The sequence below is a fragment of the Polyodon spathula genome, chromosome 3, assembly GCF_017654505.1.
Source record: "Polyodon spathula isolate WHYD16114869_AA chromosome 3, ASM1765450v1, whole genome shotgun sequence".
NCBI lineage: Eukaryota > Metazoa > Chordata > Actinopteri > Acipenseriformes > Polyodontidae > Polyodon > Polyodon spathula.
The window spans coordinates 3,732,271-3,758,481 of NC_054536.1; the positions used below are offsets into that span (position 1 = coordinate 3,732,271).

Genomic DNA, 26,211 nt, shown 5'->3' on the forward strand with positions numbered 1-26,211 from the left:
CGGCATTGTTGTTCTCTGCTGATGCTTCAATGGAAGAACAGCATAATTAATAATGCAATAATAAATGAATAAATAAATAAATAAATAAAATATAATTTCCAAAAAACTTTTGTAAAATGACTGAGGGTTGTCTAGGTTATTTATAAATAATGGTTATTTCCCGGAGCCCAACCTCCACGAAACTAGCACTGACAGCGTTTCTCAGGCCATTCAGTCAAGTACTTCAATTCGTTATATTGTTTCAAACTAGTTAAGCTTGTACATTATCAGTTAACCAAACCGATATCTTGTTTCAGGACTGCCAATAGTAGTGACTTATTTCAATCATGGAAACAAAGCAAATACATTGTGTCAAGTTTACACAGCAGTTAACTCGTTTACAGTAGCACATGATACACGCACATACCCACACACGCACGCACGCACGCACACACAGCACTAGCAACACAACCAGGGAAAGTAAACACACACATTCACACACACACATACACACACACACACACACACACACACAAAAGTGGAGCTCCTGTTGATATGCTGCTCTCCATATACTGTACGTAAATATTTTTACTTGTAATAATTCCCGTGAAAATAAATTGCTACAGTTGTCGTGAAAATAAAAGTTCTTAATTATTTCTAGTAAAGTTGTATTTTGTATTGTTTTCACTACAGAACAGTCAAGGAGCAGAAATATTTATTGCAGCTCATGGAAAAGTACAGAGCAGTTTCGAAGCAGAAAGGAGAAATTGCATCTTTAGTTGCTTTAATCAGAAAACAGAGGACATTGGGGAAACACAGCAGCAGCTGTGTGTGTTTTTCTGATAACAAACAAGCTGAAACTCGGAGCAGCTGATTCAAATTCAGCGTCGTTTTGAGACACGGGCGAGGGGAGGAGCCGACAGCACAACAGAACAACGCAGTTAAACGAGGCAGTCTTCCGAGCGACAGCGAGTGGAAGCGACAGCGAGTGGGAGAAGTACAGGCGTGGAAAAGTACAGAGCAGTTTCGAAGCAGAAAGGAGAAATTGCATCTTTAGTTGCTTTAATCAGAAAACAGAGGACATTGGGGAAACACAGCAGCAGCCGCGTGTGTTTTTCTGATAACAAACAAGCTGAAACTCGGAGCAGCTGATTCAAATTCAGCGTCGTTTTGAGACACGGGCGAGGGGAGGAGCCGACAGCACAACAGAACAACGCAGTTAAACGAGGCAGTCTTCCGAGCGACAGCGAGTGGAAGCGACAGCGAGTGGGAGAAGTACAGGCGTGGAAAAGTACAGAGCAGTTTCGAAGCAGAAAGGAGAAATTGCATCTTGAATTGCTTTAATCAGAAAACAGAGGACATTGGGGAAACACAGCAGCAGCTGTGTGTGTTTTTCTGATAACAAACAAGCTGAAACTCGGAGCAGCTGATTCAAATTCAGCGTCGTTTTGAGACACGGGCGAGGGGAGGAGCCGACAGCACAGCAGAACAACGCAGTTAAACGAGGCAGTCTTCCCAGCGACAGCGAGTGGAAGCGACAGCGAGTGGGAGAAGTACAGGCGTGGAAAAGTACAGAGCAGTTTAGAAGCAGAAAGGAGAAATTGCATCTTTAATTGCTTTAATCAGAAAACAGAGGACATTGGGGAAACACAGCAGCAGCTGTGTGTGTTTTTCTGATAACAAACAAGCTGAAACTCGGAGCAGCTGATTCAAATTCAGCGCCGTTTTGAGACACGGGCGAGGGGAGGAGCCGACAGCACAACAGAACAACGCAGTTAAACGAGGCAGTCTTCCGAGCGACAGCGAGTGGAAGCGACAGCGAGTGGGAGAAGTACAGGCGTGGAAAAGTACAGAGCAGTTTCGAAGCAGAAAGGAGAAATTGCATCTTTAGTTGCTTTAATCAGAAAACAGAGGACATTGGGGAAACACAGCAGCAGCTGTGTGTGTTTTTCTGATAACAAACAAGCTGAAACTCGGAGCAGCTGATTCAAATTCAGCGTCGTTTTGAGACACGGGCGAGGGGAGGAGCCGACAGCACAGCAGAACAACGCAGTTAAACGAGGCAGTCTTCCCAGCGACAGCGAGTGGAAGCGACAGCGAGTGGGAGAAGTACAGGCGTGGAAAAGTACAGAGCAGTTTCGAAGCAGTTTGAAAGCAGGTTGACAGCTGCAGAAGAAACTAAACTTAAAAAAAAAAAACCTCAACATGGTCTTCAAGCCTGTAATCTGTGACACCTGCTTGATGTGGGAAATCCGAGAAAACCCAGCGGAGCTAAACCAAGTGTGCGTAAAGTGCCGCGCGATCCAGGATTTGCATAAACTAGTAAGTATGCTAGAAATGGAGCTGGAAGAAGTGAGACAGCAACAGGATCTTGAGGAACTGGCACACCCACAATTCATGGAAGTCTGCATCACCCCTAACAGACTGAAAGCCACCAGGGAGATAGAAGGTCAGAACAGCTGGGTTCAGGTAGGCAGAAGCAGGGAAAAAAAGAAACTTCGTCAAACACAACCACCAGAAATCAAAACAACCAACAGATTTGAGTCACTTCAGAATTGTGATGAGCAGAACCAACAACAAGAGAATGAAAGGAACAACATCCAGGACCCTATTGACAGTGGTGACCAGACAGTAAAAAGAAGGGAGGTCATGATTGTTGGGGACTCCATATTGAGAAACACAGCAAGTTCAGTTCGCAGTTTGGACCCCCTTACTACAACAGTGTGCTGCCTTCCGGGAGCCTCGGTCAAGCACATCACTGAAAACGTGGACAGGCTCCTAGAACGAACAGGAGACGACCCGGTAGTAGTCGTCCACATCGGTACAAACAACATTGGAAGAGACAGACCAAAATCCCTGCAAAATAAATTCAGAGAGCTAGGAAGGAAATTAAAAGAGAAAACCAAAACTGTGGTATTTTCTGGTATACTACCCGCACCTTGCAAAGGACCATATGGACAGCTGGAAATAATTAATCAAAACGCATGGCTGAAGACGTGGTGCACACGGGAAGGCTTCACCTATCTTGATCATTGGACCACATTCTACAACGAGGACTATCTGTATAGACGGGATGGACTGCATTTAAATAACAAGGGAACCAGTCTACTCGGAGAAAAGATCCTCGAGCAGGTTCGGAAGCATTTAAACTAGAAAGGAAGGGGGGAGAAATCAACAAAAAAACAGAAGGGAGACTGCATCAAAACAAGAACAACAACTCAGGTAAGTGACAACCATTAAATGTGTTTATCTAAATGCTAGAAGTATCAGAAAGGCGTCTTCATCACTTCATTTCATAGAACTGTGAAGCTACTGCACTAACTGGTTAACTACTTGATGTGATAGGTGTTACAGAAACGTGGTTATCTGAGAGTGATGGGGACGAATATAATATTTGTGGGTATACACTGTATAGGAAAGACAGGCAGGACAGAAGAGGAGGAGGGGTAGCGCTATACATAAGAAACAGTCTTGAAGCCCAGGTGTTAAACCTGGACAAAGAAAATAAAACCGAATCAATATGGGTCAGAATAACAGACAAAAATTCAAAAGGCATAATAATAGGAGCATGCTATAGACCGCCAGATTCAGACGGTGAGCACAATAATCTGTTATACAATGACATTAGAAATGTGTGTAGCAAAGGAGAAGCCATACTAATGGGGGATTTCAACTTCCCCCAAATAAAATGGGAAAACCCGGTGGGTAGCGCGAAGGATGAAATAGAAATGGTGGAAATGACAAATGACTGCTTCCTAACACAATTTGTGAAGGCACCCACTAGAGGGGAGGCATGCCTTGATTTAGTCTTTTCAAATAACGAAGATAGAATAACTAAAACAGAGGTCAGAGAACCACTGGCAAACTCAGACCATAACATGGTCTCATTTGAAGTGTTTTTTAAATCCCCAAAAGTAAAGACTAAAGCTAAGGTTTACAATTTTAGAAAAGCAAACTATGAAGGCATGAAACAGAGACTAACAGAAGTAGATTGGAGTAAAATAGAGAAAACACCCACAGAAGAAGGATGGTTGTTCTTCAAAAATGTAGTACTAGAGGCGCAAAACAATTACATCCCTAAAGTAGACAAATCTAAATGTAAAACTAAATTGCCAAAATGGTTTAATAGATCAATTAAAAAAAAATATTCAGCGAAAAAAGACACTTTACAGAGCATTAAAAAAGGACCGAAAAGAAAGTACGCAGAAAGAGTACACAGAACTGCAAACGCAAGTCAAAAAGGAAGTTAGAAAGGCCAAGAGAGAAATAGAAATGAACATTGCTAAGGGAGCTAAAACCAATTCCAAAATGTTTTTCCAATATTACAACAGCAAGAGAACATTCAAAGAGGAGATTAAATGTTTAAGAGATACAAATGGCAAAATCGTAGAGGAAGAAAAAAAAATAGCAAATATGTTAAATGATTACTTTTCACAAGTTTTTACAAAGGAAGATACTGACAACATGCCCCACATGTCATCCAGTTCCTATCCAGTTTTAAATAACTTTAGCATAACTGAGGCAGAAGTGTTAAAGGGACTAGGAGCTCTTAAAATAAACAAATCCCCTGGGCCGGATGAGATCCTCCCAGTAGTACTCAAAGAAATGAAAGAAGTAATTTACAAACCGCTAACCAAGATCATGCAGCAGTCTCTTGACACAGGGGTGGTACCGACAGACTGGAAAATTGCAAACGTAATACCGATCCACAAAAAGGGAAACAAAACTGAACCAGGTAACTACAGACCAGTAAGCCTGACTTCTATTATATGCAAACTTATGGAAACTATAATAAGATCCAAAATGGAAAATTACCTATATGGTAACAGGGTACTGGGAGACAGTCAACATGGTTTTAGGAAAGGTAGATCGTGCCTAACTAACTTGCTTGATTTTTTTGAGGATGCAACATCGATAATGGATAATTGCAAAGCATATGACATGGTTTATTTAGATTTCCAGAAAGCTTTTGACAAAGTCCCGCACAAAAGATTAATTCTCAAACTGAACGCAGTTGGGATTCAAGGAAACACATGTACATGGATTAGGGAGTGGTTAACATGTAGAAAACAGAAAGTACTGATTAGAGGAAAAACCTCAGAATGGAGTGTGGTAACCAGCGGTGTACCACAGGGATCAGTATTAGGTCCTCTGCTATTCCTAATCTACATTAATGATTTAGATTCTGGTATAGTAAGCAAACTTGTTAAATTTGCAGACGACACAAAAGTAGGAGGAGTGGCAAACACTGTTGCAGCAGCAAAGGTCATTCAAAATGATCTAGACAAGATTCAGAACTGGGCAGACACATGGCAAATGACATTTAATAGAGAAAAGTGTAAGGTACTGCACGCAGGAAATAAAAATGTACATTATAAATATCATATGGGAGATATTGAAATTGGAGAAGGAATCTATGAAAAAGACCTAGGAGTTTTTGTTGACTCAGAAATGTCTTCATCTAGGCAATGTGGGGAAGCTATAAAAAAGGCTAACAAGATGCTCGGATACATTGTGAAAAGTGTTGAATTTAAATCAAGGGAAGTAATGTTAAAACTGTACAATGCACTTGTAAGACCTCATCTTGAATATTGTGTGCAGTTCTGGTCACCTCGCTATAAAAAAGATATTGCTGCTCTAGAAAGAGTGCAAAGAAGAGCGACCAGAATTATTCCGGGCTTAAAAGGCATGTCATATGCAGACAGGCTAAAAGAATTGAATCTGTTCAGTCTTGAACAAAGAAGACTACGTGGCGACCTAATTCAAGCATTCAAAATTCTAAAAGGTATTGACAGTGTCGACCCAAGGGACTTTTTCAGCCTGAAAAAAGAAACAAGGACCAGGGGTCACAAATGGAGTTTAGAAAAAGGGGCATTCAGAACAGAAAACAGGAGACACTTTTTTACACAGAGAATTGTGAGGGTCTGGAATCAACTCCCCAGTAATGTTGTTGAAGCTGACACCCTGGGATCCTTCAAGAAGCTGCTTGATGAGATTTTGGGATCAATAAGCTACTAACAACCAAACGAGCAAGATGGGCCGAATGGCCTCCTCTCGTTTGTAAACTTTCTTATGTTCTTATGTTCTCAGCTCTGGACAGGTCTGGCTGAATTTAAGCCATGTATACCGGATTCTACAGAGTCAACGCCCTGGTTTGAAAGATCTCCCAACCCCAACATTTAGCTGAAAGTAAAATTTTCACCATTCATTTCCGTTTTTTAATAGCCACATGCAAATAATGGATGCAAAATTAACAGAAAAAACTGCCTGGAAGTGGTGGCTCTGTGCATGGAATGATTCAGAGGGTCAGGGTATTTCACCGGTCAATGAATCTGTTAACAGCACTCTTAATTCTTTAGTGTGACTGTGTGCTGTGCTCTACCTTTGAATTTTAAGCATGCCTAATTGTAAATGTAGTCTAGGCCTGAGTCAATGCCCCTCCCCCCCAAAAAAACTTTACGACCCCCCACCACAATTGCAAATACAAAATTAGAGCGACTGTATCATTACAATGAAAAAGTAGATTGGGTGTGCTCATGTAAGAAGTGGCACATAAGAACATACGAAAAGCTACAAACCTGAGGAGGCCATTCATCCCACTGATGCTCGTCCTAGTTCATAACAACTACTGCAATTATTCCCACAACATTCATTCCCAGAATGTCCTTGGCAACGTTAATTTCAAACACTTTGCTTGAAACAGTCTATCTAAAAATAGAAGTGTAACAGATGAAGGGACTTAGAGGCCCCTCCATAGACTATGCTACTCCCAGTAACATGTGCTTAACATACAGACAGGCAGGCAGACAATGTGCTTCCATGCATCCCCAGCTATTCTTAATAACTTGTGCTAAAGAAGGCCTGTTTTTTGATGAGAGGGTTAGTCAAAGAGTATGATACAAAGCAACCGTGCATGTCTGTTCAATGGCTGTGCCAGCCGTTCTCACTGAGACACTCAGAGTCCTAATACAATACCTATGAGAATGACACTCAATCCTAATACAATACCTATGAGAATGACACTCAATCCTAATACAATACCTATGAGAATGACACTCAATTCTAATACAATACCTATGAGAATGACACTCAATCCTAATACAATACCTATGAGAATGACACGCAATCCTAATACAATACCTATGAGAATGACACTCAATCCTAATACAATACCTATGAGAATGACACTCAATTCTAATACAATACCTATGAGAATGCTCTTCTTTGGGAGCACGTCTGGCATCTATAAACACCAGTTTCTTCAGCACAGCAGCAAAGTGGAGTCCGAACCGGTTAGACAGCTGAAGGACAAACTTGCTGACAGGTCCCCAGATAAGGTGACAAAGGGATCTGTTGGGGCCCTAAAGGAAGCCCGCTATAGTAGATATTCAGTAGATGGGTCGATAGAGTGGATATTAACTAAAAACTGAGGGCCCAGTAGAAGCCTATATATATATATATATATATATATATATATATATATATATATATATATATATATATATATATATATGCACACACACACACACACACACACACACACACACACACTGAGTGTACAAAACATTAGGAACACCTGTTCTTTCCATGAAATAGACTGATGAGGTGAATCCAGGTGATGTAACCTGTTAAATCCACTTCAATCAGTGTAGATGAAGGGGAGACAGCTTAAAGAAGGATTCTTAAGCCTTGACACAATTGAGACATGGATTGTGTATGTGTGCCATTCAGAGGGTAAATGGGCAAGACAAAAGATTTAAGTGCCTTTGAACAGGGTACGGTAGTAGGTGCCAGGAGCGCCGGTGTGATTGTGTCAAGAACTGCAACGCTGCTGGGTTTTTCACACTCAGCAGTTTCCCTTGTGTATCAAGGGTGGTCAACCACCAAAAGGACCTCCAGCCAACAGCAGACCAGTGGTCGAAAATGGCTCATTAATGAAAGAGGCCAAAGGAGGCTGACACGAATTGTGCAGAGCAACAGACGGGCTACAGTTAGTCAACTGACAGTCCAGTACAACATTAGTGCCGAAAGACCCATAATAGAATGCACAACTTATTGTACCTTGACACGAATGGGGTATAGCAGCCAATAACCTAACAGAGTTCCACTTCTTTCAGCAAAACACAAGAAACTGGTGTTGCAGTGGGCTAAGGAACAAAAACACTGGACACTAGAGGACTGGAAAAACATTGCCTGGTCTGACGAATCCCGGTTCCTACTGTTTCACACTGATGGGAGGACTAGGGTATGGAGAAAACCACATGAGTACATGCAATCATCATGCCACGTGTCAACATTGCATGTTGGTAGTGATGGTGTGATGGTGTGGGGTGTGTTCATGGCACACATTGGGCCCCTTGATAAAAGTGGAGCAACGTTTGAATGCCACAGGATATCTGAACATCATTGCCAATCAGATGCATCCCTTCATGGCAGCAGTGTATCCATCTGCTAAGGGATTTTTTCAGCAGAATAATGCCTCATGCCACAAGGCTAGGATTGTCCAGGAATGATTCCACGAACATGACAGTGAATTCAGCTTACTGGAGTGGCCTGCCCAGTCACTAGTTCTCAAACCAACTGAGCATCTGTGGGATGAGATGGAACATGTTATTCAGAGTAGAAATCCACTACCAGCCAACTTGATACAACTGTGGGAAGCATTGGAGTCAACATGGGCCAGCATCCCTGTGCAACGCTTTCAACACCTTGTAGAGTCCATGCCCCGACGAACTGAGGCTGTTCTGAGGGCAAAAGGGGGTGCAGCTCAATATTAGGAAGGTGTTCCTAAAGCTTTGTACACTCAGTGTGTGTATATATATATATATATATATATATATATATATATATATATATATATATATATATATAAAGTATTACATAAAACATAAAATGTAATAAGTCATAGTCAATTATTATTTCCTTTTTTGTATGTGATGCACTGATGGTATTGCACAAAACATAAATACTGAGCTCTTCTGAGCTACCAGGTGATTTAGTGTTCATTTCATAATTTAGTAATCCCCACATGTCCACCCCTTATGTTTAGTTGTCCACCCCTTATGTTTTGTGTAAGGCTCAGTATCTGATATGTATAATGTATGGTAATACAGTAGTAACTATGCTCCTGGGGAAGGGTCTCCCCTGAGTGCTCCTGGCCATCAGGCTCGATGACACATGCCTGGCTGTACGTTGCTAACCCCTTTGTCATTCTTCTGAACTATTTGGGACTGACACACAGTCACTCCGAGTATCCTAGGTTTTGCAGCCACTTTGCAGCCCACACGAGTACTCTCTGCTCCTTCATTTGTCAAACCTGCTCTGCTTATAGCCTTTCGATTTTATTTTATTTTTTTAAATGGTAAAGAATTTTAAAATGACTGTTGAAACCCAAAGTACAGAACGTTTATAGAATGCTCACATTACCACACATGTTCTTGAATGGTTTAAAAACAAAAGGTTTTTTGTTTTTTTTAAACATAAACATTATCCCTGATAAATTGAATTGTGCCTAGAAGCCATGAAATTGCTGATTACTCTTATTATAACCAATTTCACAGTTTTTTCCTACAGGTGAAAGTCTTATAAAGTAATACTGTATGTTTACAGTGTGCATATACTGTAGAAGCACTGTGCTGTTATCTTTAGATTGATATGACATAAAACAGAGAGCCTATGGACAGCAGTGTTAATGGTAGATGCATTGCATGCTATTAGAGTCCCCGCTTCACTCAATACACTGTATTGAGAAGCATTTGTAGGGCTTTTTGTAGCCACATCTTTCTGTCCGATAACTGTTCTAGCATGAGTGGTAAGTCCTTAAGGCAGTTTGCTGACCATTGAAAAAACAAGGGTGGTCCACTCACCATGGAATGAGTAATCCCCACATTTTCCTTTTTTTTCAAATTCTGGGTTCATTTTATAACCACAATACATTATTTTGCGGGACGCATTCATTTAGCATTTTCCCATTATTAATTATTGATTGGTAGAAGTTTGTTTTGTGTTATAAATCCTATTTTTTGCTTCAGTCATTAAAAAAAAAATGCTACACATGATACAGTTAATATTTGTTAACTTGCGTTTTAACTGTGAAAATACTTTTTTTGTTGGCATCCGTTTGGTATTGAAGACCACATGTGACACTGATCTACAGCATCTGCTGCTCTGCAGATAGATCAGTCACTCTTAGGATTGAAAATCAGAGGATTGAACCCAGCTTGTATAGCAATGCCCGTTAGTGCAGCGTCCTCAAACACTATGCTGTTAGAGAAATATGTTCTAAACAAGCAGACAAAAATATCCGCTTTGTGGATTTCAACAATCCTAACGTCACTTCCAGAAATGCTGGTCAGGGGTTTAAATGAATACCATGGGTAGTCCAACCCTTTCTTACAAATATACACCAAAAAACACCCCTTCCCCAGCCATTTGTGAACAGGCATAACAAACTGTTGTCCTGCCTACTGAGAAAAGGTTCAACAAAATATTGTTTTGAAATACAGATTATGGTTTACCCACCTCCAAAATGTAATTCTATCCTTAAAAAAAATCGATCGCCTTTTACTGGAATAATTCAAAATTGAATAGTGGAATATAACTGAACTGTGGTCACCAGCTTTGTAGCTCAACATGTTTCTTAAAAACAAAGTGATTTGAACCTGGAACAGAATTGAGCACCACTGCTGAAGACAATGCCAGCACTATAGAATTTAGAAACACGAAAAAAGAAACTTTTATGATGTTTTTTTTTTTTTTTTTTTCAAAAGCATATTTAGTTTACATGCCCTAGTGTACATGTGGTTTGCAAACATAATTTGTAGTGGTTTTCATTCAGGTATTCTTTTCTAAATGGTGGCACCTCTAAAGGGATAAACAACACAGTGAAGACAATCCCTTACTCTTTATCTGTCACGATGTAGCCATACTGTTTCTCGCCTCCAGATTCCACATTGAGTCGCAGCTCCTCCTCAGACTTCATGTCTTTCTTGTGGGGCTTGGCGTAGATGGAACTGGCTGGCTGCACAGCGTCGTGAATCCAGCGCTGCAGTTCAGCCACCTCCTCTGAGTCCTCCTCTCCCTCTTCTTTCTTCTCCAGATACTTCAAGGTGGTTTTGCTCCTCACATTTTCCACCCCAATTTCTTTCTTCTCGATGACGGATTCACCCGAAGCTTCCAATCGCTCTGTCTCCTTGCCTTGGCTTTCCGCCAAAACAGTATCCAGCTCTGAGGCTTCGGTGCTGGGGGTCTGGTCCAGATACTCAATCAGTTTTGCAACTAAGCTCTTGTCCTGCAATCAGAAGGTCTGATTTAAGTAATGACTCAGCTACCAAGTACAGAAATGTTCCAATTACTTCCAAAACTCATGTGATAGATTATTTATTTAAACATAGACTAGACAACGCTACTACATTATACATATTTTACACTACATTCTTGTGAGCTCCATTCTACAGACGTCAGCTCCAGACAAGCCTTTTGTTATGAAAAGTGACACAAGCTCGAAAACTCTGCACAGCTCTAAAGGGCTTGTTTGAGGCTGTTTGAATTCCAGACATGTGTTTACTGCAGCTCTAGTAAGCACTCCTTTAAAGATCATCTTGGTATGGGTATACAATATCACAGTCCTCTTCATATTATTTTTCGTGATTATATTCACTCTATAATGACTGAAACACAAAATGACACACACAGTGTATCTGAACAGGAAGACGAACATTGCAGTCTTTCAGACCTGTGCTCCACTGCTCCGCACTGTCTGCTTTGTTTGTAAGTCCTTTTCGCATTTTGTCTCTTGAGTTTAGTATTTCAGCCACTACTTTAAAATGCTTTACCTTTTCAGTTGGAACTTGGTTATTTTCTTCTAATTGCCTCTCTGTCAACAAAAAAAAAAATGTGTTAGCAACTTAGAACTGAGTAGAAGGAAACGAGGATTGACATTAAAAGCTATGGCCCTGGAAGGAATCGCTATGACTCGAATTGATGCCAGATTGTCTATAAGCATTAGAAGTCCATGAGGATTCTAGGTATTACATTATGTTTGTCCTAAAGTCCTGATAGTTCAATTTCATTTTTTTTTTTGTTATTAAAAAGCCCCAGTGGAAGAGCTGTTGGAGTCCACATGTGCACTATAAAGGTGTTATCGAGGCCTCAGTTAATATCATATAACTCAGTGCTGTTAACACTCATGGTTAATTAACAAGGCAAAGTGGGCTTCAACAGTGGCCCTAAAGGGCGGCATTATGTTCCCTATCATGTCATTATGTGTCAGTATAAAACTTCAGCACAGCATGTGTGGATAAACCCTCAGTGACTTTAATGCCAGCCCTGTAGATCAACATGTATAACCACAATGTGTACATGTGAACATATCAGTGTGAAATGAAACTCCAGAATGTGATACTCTCGACATGGTGTTACTGCATGTTATCCCGAGAGCACAATTCTCTAGAACCTGTGTGAGGCAGCACATTGATTTGCACCTTGCATCATGTCGTCTTCCCCGATCATGTCATTCTCATACTCCTCCATCCCGGGAGCAGACACTCTCTTCATCTCCTGTGGGTTTGTGTCGCCCTGGTCCACGACTTGCAGGGCGTCAGCGATCACGTCCGCCAGCTGGTCCAGCTCCTTGGGGCTCAGCCCGTCCACGCTGACACTGTGCTTCCCCAGCTGCTTCACCACATTCTCAATGAAGCTTTCTGAGGATGCAGTTTAATAATAATAATAATAATAATAATAATAATAATAATAATAATAATAATAATAATAATAATACAATCACACTGCTGTGAGCTACAGCTGAGGAGGTTCCCTACCAAATATGGTGCTTAGGAGTTAAAAAAAATAATATATTGGGAAGAGTGTACCAAGGATACAGATTCTGCACTGCTGTATTCAGAGGAACAACTTACAGCACATGAGAAAACTGCAGCAGGAAAACAACACTAGAGAAGTACCCCGAGGACATCAAAATAAAAAGTTGGAGTAAAATAAATCAATTACTTTTTTGACCTTAAAAAAATAATAATATAGGGTCAGTCAAGGGATTAGGGCAATAGACAGTATCTGTTTATTCCCCATTAGGAAAATCAATGCACGCATACAGCTTATCAGACTACACACGTCCGAGGGCAGGAGCAGGACGGGATTCTATGATAAAAGTTATCAATAGACAGACTTTTTAAGGAGGGTCCCAGAAACCTACCATCCATGAAGCTGAGGGGATCCTTGGCAGCTTCTTGTTTCAAGCCAGTCTTGTAGGTCAGCCTATCAGATGGGGGTCTCTGAGGCCGGCTGTCAGGTTTTGGTTGAAGTGGTTTCTTGCCCTTGTAACTTTCCACGTCTTCACTCGGGCTCAGGCTGTCTACTTGGCTGGTTGTAGGCTGACGCAGCCGGTTGTTGTAAATGAGTGGGCCCTTGGGCTGCTCATCAGAGGCACCGTTGTGTGTCTGTTGAGCTGCAATCTTCTTTGCCAGGTACCCCTCTAAGGTGGAGAGGAGAGCCTTGCTGGCTACTGACTGCTTGCTGGGGAAGTCCACTTCTCCTACCTGGGCCGGGGCTCTTTCAAGCTGGAAGGGAACAAAGGGCCTTGGTGGGGTGGTATAGTCAGGATACTGTGTCTGAAGAGACGGTGCAAGAGAGAAGATGGATTGAGGAGCCTTTCCTCTTGTCTTGGATTTCTGACGGATGTAATCAATCAAACGGTCAGCCTGGATTGCGTCACTCTGTAATTTTTAAAACAAAATATTTGAATTATTATCCATAAACTCTTCTTCCAGCCGACTAAGAAACTGATGCTCCCTCACAGTCATAACAGCTTTAGTGTTTGGCAACTAGCAATCTTTGTACACTGATTTGCAGAACATTTAGAAAGTGTAAGGGCAGGTTGACTGTTACAATCTGTTTTCACTTTGCAACGTGTTCACGCTCAGCCTACCATTAACCATTATGAAGTCCCCCGCACATTAAAATAATGTGTGAGGCAGGCAGAGACACCCTGCACCGGGGCACACGTGTATACATCCTGATTGAAAATTATACCTTCCTGAAAGTCACTTTCATTAAAACTATTGTTGGTTTGAACAATAAAGCCTGATGCAACGCTGTAAGTAAAGGCTATATCAGTGTTCTGTAATCAATCTGTTAAATTGTCCTTAATCTTTGTGAAGATGGATTAGAATTATGGGTACAGGAATAGTGTAAGTAACAGATGCCCTCCATTGGCCACTCTGTATTTTTCAAGCAGTTTCTAGAGAAGTGAACAGTGACAACATTATTGGCAATTGATAGTTCCACAACATGTGAATGAAATTCAATTTATTAATTCATTTTATGCTCCTCATTTTTTGTCAGTTACTCCATGGTGAATATTAATGTTTTGTTACAGTAGTGATTTTATTAAAATTGTTTACTATTAGTTACTATATTGCCAAACGTTGCAGTTGAAGAAGCAGCAGCAGAATTATAAAATCATATAAGCTCCCCACACTGGGGCAGTATTGGTGTGAAAGGCTCAAAATGGAGTGTCTAATTACTGTGTATTTACATAGTAGTTACTTAGTAAATACATGCGTACTTACACATAATTACAATGTTATTACTATGCATAGTTACAATGTACTTAATGTGTAAATCTTTGTCTAATCCTAACCCTAACCCTACCCCTAACCCTAACAATAAACCTAACTCTAACCCATACTGAGAAGCTGCAGTATATGCAACAACTCTACAATGATAGCTAAACATCTAGTAAGGCAGATATTGCAGGGGAATGTGCTGGATTTCAAAAACGTTTGGATTCAAACACCAATTAATCCAACAATAACCTTTTTCTTGAGGTTCAGGATCATCTTTCCCAAAACAATAAAGCAGTTCCCACCTTGAGGAGAGGTTTCTCGTTCTTAGCCTTCTGATTGGTCTGTGCTGCTGACTGGGGTACAAACCCCAGATACTGAAGGTACTGCTGCAAAGACCTCTCCAGGTTAGCTTCTCCATTCTTTCCATCACTTCTTTCACTGTCAACACCTTGACCTCCAGCCCTGTAAATATGAGCAAAAACAGACATTTTAAAGAGACAGCCTAACTGAACGAGTGAGATTTACAACACCAGGTCGTGCAGACTGGGACCCAAAGCAAACCGTGACCTTGATCCAAATGGCTGTAGTCTTTGTGAGATATATTTGCAATAAGAATTAATTTTACAATCAAATGCACTTTGCTTCAAAGTGAATCTAAATGTGCATGCACCCTGTTCATTTGAAACTCTGTGCATGCATGGTTTCAGTGGGGATGCCCTGTAGAGTTTACCAGGGCTGGCTGATGCTGTTTGTGGAGCTGGACTCGGGACGCCTGTGGTAGATCTTTCGGAGTTTGGATAGTTCTTTAGAAATCACCTGCTGGGTTGTGTCATCTTGCCAAGTCAGACCTGTTCAAGAAAATTACAAGATTTGTTCACATATACAAATGCATCATAAATCACAGAAAATATGAATTTCCTGTTTACAGCAAATATTGATCTTCATAAATCTTTACTTTCGGAGAAAGCGTCTGTGGTAGCGACAAAATATATATGATTATCACCAAACAAAACTGGGACAAAACCAGGACTGGGTGGGGCCAGCTTGAAGGGGTGAATTTATAGAATTAATTCCCTGGCATTAATGAGACTAACCCAAGCCTCCTTAGTGTTACACAAGCTCACTAGATCAGGGATTCACAGCTCATCTGTCCTCTGTCCTCTATTCTTCACAGCTGGCTTCACAAGCCTATTTCATACCACTGTTTCATAGGAAAATCTCCCACAGAAATAATATCAAATCAAAAATGAAATAAAAGGCAGGCATTAAAACACCAGGAAGAACCATAAACCAATATTAGTCACAACAGCATACTACAAGCTCATCATCATTATATTAGCGCTCATTGGAGTCACACTGGGTTTACAGTTATATAAGAAAGGACATTATTGTCTTTTACCTTTCCATGCTCTGCTGCCACATGTCTGATGTACAGAACTGCAAGCACACTAACATTTCAGGATGAAATGAGATTTCTGGAATAGCGCTCCAGAGATTGTCAACACCACTCCATTTACTGTAATAGTGCCGATATGGACACTGAGCAATTACTGCCCTCACTCTGACTGAGCAGAATCACACAACTATACATACAGACACTGCTTACTTCTGAGAAAGTAATGTGTAAGTGTGCAAGGTTTACATACTGTAAATACATGCAGCATATCTACAGTATACACCTTGCGTTATGCAATGCTAAAAGCCATCTATTGTACAGTATGAACTCCAATCCATTCAAGTCAGTTCATATGAATCCAAACACAAGTTGTTCACAACATTATTGGTGCAAGGTCCACACAGCCCTCTCATAGCTATAACATTGTGACATGACTAGATGGAGAAGCATTTATTGCAGACTAGTTGATTTTGTAACGCTACTTCCATTGTGTTTTTTGGGGGATGTTGTTTTTGGCCAGTGACTGTAGTACATGCAGTATATTGTTTAATTGATCCGATGTAGTATAACTGTCAAGTCTAATGTATTTGCTGGTACACGTGAACTTCATGTTCCCTAGTGGCTCAAAGCTGACTTCCATCACGGGGCAGCAGCTGGTATAGTTAGATTCTGTGAATGCAAACTGTAATGAACAAGTGCTCAATGAAACTGTGTATTATTATAAAATCTATCAAACATTATTTAGTGATTTTATTTAGATATTTGATTTGATTTATCAAAACATCACTACAACCTTTCTCTTCTTGTTGTCAAAATTTACCACAATCACTTTCTTTGCTAGTAAGTACTATACTAAAGCAGACAGCATTTCCTGGGAATCTGGATGACTAGTAAATCATAAACTCCTCCAGGTTTGCTAATTCAATAGGATCGGAGAGTGGGGCTGCCAAACTCCAATGCTTTCAATATTCTGTTTGCTCCAGAATACTATTTATTCACCAAGGGCTTTGGTCAAAAAGCAGTTAGGAGTTTAAGATCTCAATGCACAAGAAATACACAGCGTTGCCACCCATGCTCAAGAAGTCTTCCTTTCTTTCTGCTAACAACATGCTTTTTATTATGAAACAATGGGCACATTTAAAGTACCGCTTATGTGAGCCACTGCATTGCTACTCTTTGAATGGCTATCAGGTCTGAAAAGCAGACCTTAATGATGTCTTGAGGAAAACCTGATGGATGTGTCGCCTGTGTTATGAATGTACTCATCATCACCAAAACCTGACCAACAGTAAGAACGTGTTGTTTCTTCTATTGAATTATCAGAACTGAAATGCTCTAATCCACTGCAGTGGGTGCCTTGTCTGTCCATTTTTTCAAATGCCCAACTCATATTTAGACAAAGGAGCTGCTTGGACCCCTAAGTCAGTGACTTGCGTCACCTATTTTTGGCTTTGCATGCACACACTTACCCTAGAACCCTATACTCCACAACACCTACCCTAGAACCCTATACTCCACAACACCTACCCTAGAACCCTATACTCCACAACACATGGGCAATGTATCATCAACCACCACAAGGAGGAAACACCTTGTGGTCCACTTGAGCTGGAATGACCCACTTCAGTCCAGCGATGATGAAACTTGGCTTTAGTATCATAATCTCATTTAAGGTTTAAAGTGCCGGGACAGCAAAGTTACTGTAGCTTCAATATTAGCTTCCAAAAATGTTCCTCAACCAGATCCTGGAGCAGGTACCACACTGAAAGATATGTACTTTGGATCTTTCTAGCCAAATTCTACAAATATCACTTTTCAATCCATGGCAGCTTTATCACCAAAGTACAACTTTTAAGTGAAGTGGCAGATGGTGCTAAACATCTTGGCAGCACAGGTTTAGGAAGCATGTCTGCAGCCCCCTCACCACCTCCTCTATTAAGCTCAAACACAGATAGGATAGGTTTGAATTTACAGTACATATTTACTGGATACATGTTTGCAGTAGACTTCACTAGAAACACTACAGCAGTCTGTGGTTTTTCCCTCATTAGCCAACGATTGAAACAGCAACCTGTACTATTAACCAGCATGGCACACTGCTTTCTGTTACTAATAACTGGGTTATATGATTCACAACCAATAAGTTCAGAAACAAGTCTTTCAGAATTCAATGTTTCTTGATTCGGTAATTTAAAATGTAACTAAGATGCCCCAAGCCATCAGCTGTTCATTCGATTGGTCCTTTTAAAAGGCAAAATGTTCTGTTATGGTATGACTTTTCTACGAGAAGCAGTCAGTGGTTACACTGACACTGTAGCCCTTCGTTTTATGAGAATCCGCTTATAAATTCTCTGTAGAGGGCATCACTGAATGTGCAGGTCCTGCTTGTTAAAAAAGCAGTGCAACAGCTCCAGTAAAATGCCTCTGTTAATTAGTAGCTTGCCATTAACGCCGTCGCTTTGAAAACGGAATGACATTTTCATCTGCCTGATGTTTTTTGTAGCAGCAAGGCCTTCTAAATATTCAAAGCCCATTAAATATTGTCTCGCTTCATGTCGTTTCATCCTAGTTTGGAAATGCAGATGTGCTTCTTCTGTTTTGTTTTCCAGTCCCAGTTAAGGAGACCGGGGGTAAAGAAAATGAATAATGCAGCAGCAACTATGATCAACCTAATTAACAGAGCTGTTAGAATCCCTGCTCGACACTTGAAAGTGCTTCAGATTAAGAATTCTTTAAAAGGACGGTTCTCCATTAACAGCACTTTTGACTCTTTTGCAGAGGAAAATACTGCAAAACCACCTAAATAAATGTGCCTAAAAATACACTATCTCATAACCGTTTGAAGTCCTGGGGACCACCTCCTGTGAGATTTAACAGTAATCCTTTGTCTTTTAGTAAAAAAGACTTTCCTGTTCCATGAATTCAATGACAAAATTGTACCGTATGGATATATTTTAGATGCAACATTACTGGTATTTCTACAACCAAAACGGTGAAATGCTAAACAACAGCAGTGTCTTCACTCCTGTTCAGCAGATTAGTCTCTGCGTCGCTGGTAGCGTTCAAACCTGAGGATGTTAAAGCATGGCAAGGCAAAGGTGGGCATGCAGCTACCGACAGCAACAATAAGGCACGGAACCGCCATCCTCATGCGGATGAGGGAGCGCTTGTATATCAAGGTCAGTACATTAGGTATAGAAATAAAAATGCTATCCCTTCACTAATTTTAAGATGCTGTGCCTTTTTGTTTACAAATGAACCCATGTATATATAGGTCTGTCACTCAATTAAACATTGTCATTAGTTCATTTATGGGCATCAGTTGATTAATCGGTAGATTAATCCGTCCACATTTTTAATAAAGGTAATGATCTTATAGCGGCTGTCCTGCACAGTAATACAAAAAAAGAAAAGGCCAATGGGAATTTGGTCTTTTTAAAACTATTTTTATTTATGTTTTTATTTTAGTAAATGTACCAAATGTTATCTTTTCGTCCTATTACCCTAATAAAAGAGATGAACGGACCTGGTATTGACTGAGTCACACAGGCCCCAACGTAGATCAACATTCCCGTGCCAAATATGTACATCCATCCATAGCACAACCACACTATCAGCAAACCTTCCACATAACAAGACAATAACTACGATTTTACACAACTTTAACCCCTTTTTATACAAACTTAAAACCAGTGTCCTACTACTTCTGGGGACAGCACGCTTCAAATCAGCACTTCCCTAAAGAGCAGCATGCATTTCTCTCTCTACCCAGAATGTATGTATGTGTGTATATAGATAGATAGATAGATAGATAGATAGATAGATAGATAGATAGATAGATAGATAGATAGATAGATATTAAGCCTTGGTAAAATACATTTGAATGTCTCAGATGAACTTGAGGAAGAGTGCTTATGATTTGATGCACTCTTCCTCAAGAACCCTTAAAGAATGAAAGCACTGTGCTTTATCTTTTATGCTATGTACTTACGTCAAGGTAGAGATAAATAGCCCCTTTTTCTTATCATCGGATAATTTATCTTGTCCTCTTGTCAAGAAAAAAGACAGACAAGACATACTACTTGGTTATGTTTAAACGTTACCAAAATCCATCACTGCTATATACATTTTTAACATTTATGTAGGACAGTCTTGTTTGTTTATGAAGCACAACACATTTTGTATGGTTTTAGTATGTACATGCAGGACAGGTACCTCCATGTATTGAAGATTCTGGTCTTATTAGTACTAAGCAAGTGCGACGCTATTAGTGACGTTTTAGGGATTGATTTTCAGCAGCAGTTTTTCTTTGCGATTCAACTTTAGATGAATATGTAATTATGGGCGTTCCTGCATAAATTCACAAAAACGGTGTGGAGGATTCACAAATATTATAATGGCATGCACTAACAATAACTTGCATTATTAAGCATTACTTGGCATTTCCCAGTCTGCTTTTTCTGGTACGTTGCCAGTTGTGCTCAATGCATTTTTGAGACGAACACCCATTGAGCACTATAAATGTACGTGTGTGCGATTTTATTGTATCGTTTTTAAACCCGACACCTCCTTATGTCAGACAAACATGTCCGGTTCAGCGAGGTGCTACTGTATGATTATGAAAAGCATTTTGGGGGTGAAGGTGGGGGCCCCACTATAGAATCTGATGGGATTAAACTGCCTTTCATCACTTTTTTTTTTACATATAACAGTATTAAAATAGGTAAAATCAAGACGGAACAGAATGCATTGTACAGATGACATTTATCAAAAACAATGTTATTTTGATTCTTGTACCCTTGCATGTATAGACGTTATTCTTCGGGCACCCTCTGCTGCAACAAACTACAACTACAGTAAGCTTCTAACAATCAAATGATTATTTGTAACCTTTCTTATGTTCTTATGTTCTTATCTACCCCTCAGGGTCATATTTTGAAAGCAGTTAATTAAAAGAATGGAGGAAAAGCTTGGAAATATATGTCAGTAAAATTGCAAATGAGGTATATGTACATAAAGTTAGCCACTCTCTATATCTCCAGTTCTGATAAATAACGTCCCAAGCAAGTCCTAAGGATGTTTCACCAAACTCTAGCTCCCTCATACTGTAGGGAAAACCCTAAAGCAGGGTATCCAGATTCACCAGATTTAACAGGCACAATGAAATACTTCTGAAAGGTCTCAATGCAGGTTTCACTGGTCTAATTTGAACAATTTGAACATGGTTGGGATAAAGGCCTGGGCTGGAAGGGTTCACTTTGTCCAGCCATGCTATAACGTGCTGCATACTGCATGTCTGCACACGTGTGAGCAGGCCTCCTGCAATTTCATCATACAGCAAGTGGCAGTGATTAACGACGTAAGACGCTTTGAAAGTCATTTTCCAAATGAATGGTTTCACGAGACTCTCCTGAAAATGAGACAAGGATAAAAATGAGATGCTAATGCTTCTGTCAGAGACGCGAACCCGATAACTGTCAATCAGTGGAAAGAAGGGAGACAACTTTGAGAAGAGCTCACATTAGCTGATGTTCCGAAACACACACGCAGCACCAACATGACTTAAAGAAAAGCCTGGCGAACGCATTGCTCAAGCAGATGTATGAATATTAAACACTGCTACTCTTCAGACAGTATTTTTAAATCAGAGCACTTCTTATGTGACCTTGATGGCCTGAATTCAGTTTTGTGTTCTCTTTGTGTTTGATAACCTTCAGCATTGTAATAAGAGGGATAGCAGCTATAGCCATCCCTGCATGTACATAAACGAATGCTGAAATTCAACAAAATAAAAACTGGAACAAAGCCCAAGGCTGTCCATTACATACAAGGCTTTTGCCATTTCTGTAGTACTTTATTTAATCATACCTTGTTGCAAACAACACAAAGCGAGGGTGAAAGAAAATGATGTTCTGTATGGTGAGAAGTGGTTTCTAAAGAATTCTGCTCAGGCAAACTAATACTTAAAAAGCCCAGACTGAAAGTAAATTTATAATGTTCCGTCTGCATGTGTTTGTTTCTGTGTGTGTCTGGGTGTAAATGAGTCATCTCATAATGTTAATGCACTACACCGCAGGACCACTTTCAACAAGGCAAGCCAACAGTGCCTCTAAAAAAAACCACACACCATATAAACCAATAAGCTGAACTTGGGACAAAAATACTGAAAAATAATTCAGCATTAGCTGCTGTTGCTAAGTCAGCAATATCCCTGTTCCTGCACTTTTTAATGAAATGTACATTATATTGGTTAACTTAAATTCATGAACCAAAACATAAGGAGGCAGTGTGGTCCAATGGTTAAAGTCCAGGGCTTGTCACCGGTTCAACTCCCACCTCTGCCATTGACCCACTCACTGTGTGTGACCCTGAGCGAGTCACTTAACCTCCTTGTGCTCCATCCTGTAGATGAGATGTTAAATCAATGTCCTATTGTAAGTGACTCTGCATATAATGCACAGTTCACAGCCTACCTCTGTAAAGCGCTTTGTGATGGCGGTCCACTATGAATGCACTATATTATTATTATTATTATTATTATTATTATTATTATTATTATTATTATTATTTATTATTATTATTATGATATAGTGTAAAATATAAAGAAGTCCAAAGTGTATATGAGACCCCCTGTATTGGCACCAGATCAAATATACAGTGAAAGCATAGCAACTACCTGTAACTACATACAACTACCTGTGATAACATGCTAGGGTCTTTTCTTACTTTGGCCATCCGTAGGTGCACTAAGAGCTTGTAGAAGAGAGGGCTCATCTCCATCCAGAGGTGCACTAAGAGCTTGTGGAAGAGAGGGCTCATCTCCATCCAGAGGTGCACTAACAGCTTGTGGAAGAGAGGGCTCCTCTCCATCCAGAGGTGCACTAAGAGCTTGTGGAAGAGAGGGCGCCTCTCCATCCAGAGGTGCACTAAGAGATTGTGGAAGAGAGGGCTCCTCTCCATCCAGAGGTGCACTAAGAGCTTGTGGAAGAGAGGGCTCATCTCCATCCAGAGGTGCACTAAGAGCTTGTGGAAGAGAGGGCTCCTCTCCATCCAGAGGTGCACTAAGAGCTTGTGGAAGAGAGGGCTCCTCTCCATCCAGAGGTGCACTAAGAGCTTGTGGAAGAGATGGCTCCTCTCCATCCAGAGGTGCACTAAGAGCTTGTGGAAGAGAAGCCTCCTCTCCATCCAGAGGTGCACTAAGAGCTTGTGGAAGAGATGGCTCCTCTCCATCCAGAGGTGCACTAAGAGCTTGTGGAAGAGAGGGCTCCTCTCCATCCAGAGGTGCACTAAGAGCTTGTGGAAGAGAGGGCTCCTCTCCATCCAGAGGTGCACTAAGAGCTTGTGGAAGAAAAGCCTCCTCTCCATCCAGAGGTGCACTAAGAGCTTGTGGAAGAGAGGGCTCCTCTCCATCCAGAGGTGCACTAAGAGCTTGTGGAAGAGATGGCTCCTCTCCATCCAGAGGTGCACTAAGAGCTTGTGGAAGAGAAGCCTCCTCTCCATCCAGAGATGCACTAAGAGCTTGTGGAAGAGAGGGCTCCTCTCCATCCAGAGGTGCACTAAGAGCTTGTGAATGCAGCACCTAGTAATACCTAGTGATACTGAACCTGTATTTGTGGCCACTGGTGTGTTGTCCATTTGATCAGGACATTGTATTGTATTTATCAGGTCCTTTATTTTTATTTAAACTGAACTCTCTGTCAATTTATCAGCGCTTATTAAAAAATAAAAAAGTGAAAATCAGTGTAACAAAGAAAAGAAAAATGATGCACTTTCTCTTTAGCATTTTTACATGGGCTCATTCTTATAAAACCTTGGAATGCTCTGTAAAAATCAGTTAAATATGCACTATTGATACAGAGATAATGAAACATCAGACATGAAACACTTTGTTTTTAGGCATTAGGCTTCGGTAGCTACTGTATATACTTGATGGGATCCAGGGCATACAGAACGGGTTAGTAATCTTCTGCGCAGTTACTGTTGTTCTTCTGTAGCAAACAATGGTTACACGCTTCCATCTTCCAAACCTAACCTCGTTCTGCTCATTAGCATGTCACAGACTGATAGTCAGTGCTACTTAACTATAATATCTCCAAATGAGCTTTTATTACCCCTGCGATGGTCTCTTTGGGCATTAATAAGAGCCCTAGTCCCACAGCTATTTGAATGTATCCTAAAACGATCGTTATTTAAAATGCCTAAAGGGGTAGTATTTGTATTTGAAAGCACTACTATAAAGGTCGAGCCCACTCTGATTGCAAATAGTAAATAACACAGGCATCCTATGTTAGGAATGCATTTAAGCTGTTTAGTAATTGCCACAGTACTGACAGCCCCTTTAGGTTAAAATCATCAAGCAGCTAATGCAATAACAGACATAAAACCCCCATTTAAGGTGGCAGTGGGGTGAAGAAGAATGTTGTCAATATAGAAATACATTTACAGAAGGTTAAGTCTATTGAATGAGCTGAATTCAAAGGTCACTTCAATGAAAACACATCAATATGTATTACTTGCATTACTTTGTGTTGCAAACGCTGGCGATAATGACGTAGAGTAGGGCTGACTTCCTGTAAATCGTGGGTCATGTTGCTAATTAAAGCACACCATACAGCTATGTTTTCTCTTGCAGATCCTGGTAATGACTACGCTACTTCAAAGCTTGTAGAAATTGTTGAGATGTTTGCCTCGTAGTGCCGGTCACTATACATGGGAATGGAAAAGGCATTTCCCTTGTGTCTAATTGGGTCTGAGGTCTAGCTTGAGAACCTCATTAAAATCTCTGCTGGTCATATTTCTCATTCCAATTGGGATGCAATTACAACACTGTTTCGGATTTGTCAATACCAACTTCTCATTTATTCTCCTTGAATATTCAATGTGTTTTGTTTTGGAGAACGTTCTACAAGACAACCTAATGCAGTGACTGCCCTCTGGTGGGATATTGAGACACTGCAATAGAAATAACAACTGATCTTTTGTACAGTAAGGGTCAGACTTATCAAGGCATATCAACAAGGAAACTATTAATGTTACAAGACAAGCAATAAATAACTTAGGCACATTTTTGAATCCTTAAATTAACCTTTCAAGCTGTTTGCTTTTGTGGTAACATCAACTAGATAGGTCCAGTACAACATCATGGTAATGAGATAGGATTGAGTTTTATTGGCCCTGGGGGAAAAAAATCACACACATGATCTGACCCAAGTTCCTATCAAAATACAAAAGAAGCATACAGAAAATTCTCTTTTTGTGTTGTTTTGTGTTACATTTCAAGCAATATGAATGCAATATGCTACAGGAGAACTTGAAGAGGATTATGTGGAGTAGACTTTACTGATCTCAATACAGACACCCTAATAACTCTCCCTTCTAATTGTGTTTAAGGGCAGTATTCCAACCCGCTTACAGAAAATCATTAGTATGAGACTGCTCAAATATAAGAAACAGGAACAAAAAATAAATTGCAATCTTAAAGAATTGGCACAGGAGCAGAAGAGGCATCCAGACAGGTGTCACAGTGGCCTCGCAGCGTGTCCTGACCTGCCTACATTATCACAGGTGCTGAGTGCCCCCCATTGGAGGCACAGCTAATCCATTCCTGCTGATCTGAAGAATATCCCAGAGTGGATGACCCAGATGGATGTCTCTGACAATCACCAGCTATGACAAGCGCAAAGTTGTTTCGTCAAAGAGCTACTTAATCACAACTTACAGCACCATACACACTTTACACTTAAATGATGCCCACCATTCATACTGGTTTATAATGAACAGTAAAAATAGCTTCTAGGGGCGTCCCTGAGGCCAATAGTGTGATGTGTAGAGTCATACAGTCAGGGGAGCACAAAACACCAACTTAAACCAATAAAATCAGACCATACACAGTAATGAAGAAAAATAACCGAGAAGAACGTTTAATAAAATTAAATTCTCAGATTTGAAACTCCTGCTAACCAAAGGAGCTCTGCAATGTATCCCATTACAAACGCTGTTATCCTATTTAAACACGCTAATTAGATGACACACACTTACTGACTATGCATGAATATCCATCCTAATGTAATTATGTACACTACAGTGACTTATTTTAAAAATCAGTGCTAATGTCCTGTAAATGTATGATGATTATTTTTCTGGCTTATCACAGTTTTTTTTCAGCTCAGCAGCTGCTAGAGAGCTCACTACTTTCCACTGCGGCAGAAATGGGTCCAAAACCAGCTTGTTTCTGAGTCAAAAAAACACATGTTGACA

At 40.4% G+C, this 26,211-nt stretch overlaps 1 protein-coding gene across 1 annotated transcript in view; it reads right to left on the reverse strand.

The window, feature by feature from the left end:
• LOC121310439 (receptor-type tyrosine-protein phosphatase N2-like) overlaps nt 1–26,211 on the reverse strand; it is a 243,618-nt gene that overhangs the window by 154,202 nt on the left and 63,205 nt on the right. The window contains exons 4-9 of the mRNA XM_041243621.1: nt 15,289–15,406; nt 14,861–15,020; nt 13,187–13,706; nt 12,462–12,680; nt 11,814–11,854; nt 10,881–11,269 (exon numbers count right to left, since the gene is read on the reverse strand). Of these exons, the coding sequence (XP_041099555.1) occupies nt 10,881–11,269; nt 11,814–11,854; nt 12,462–12,680; nt 13,187–13,706; nt 14,861–15,020; nt 15,289–15,406 (1,447 nt within the window). The remainder of the gene's footprint in view (nt 1–10,880; nt 11,270–11,813; nt 11,855–12,461; nt 12,681–13,186; nt 13,707–14,860; nt 15,021–15,288; nt 15,407–26,211) is intronic.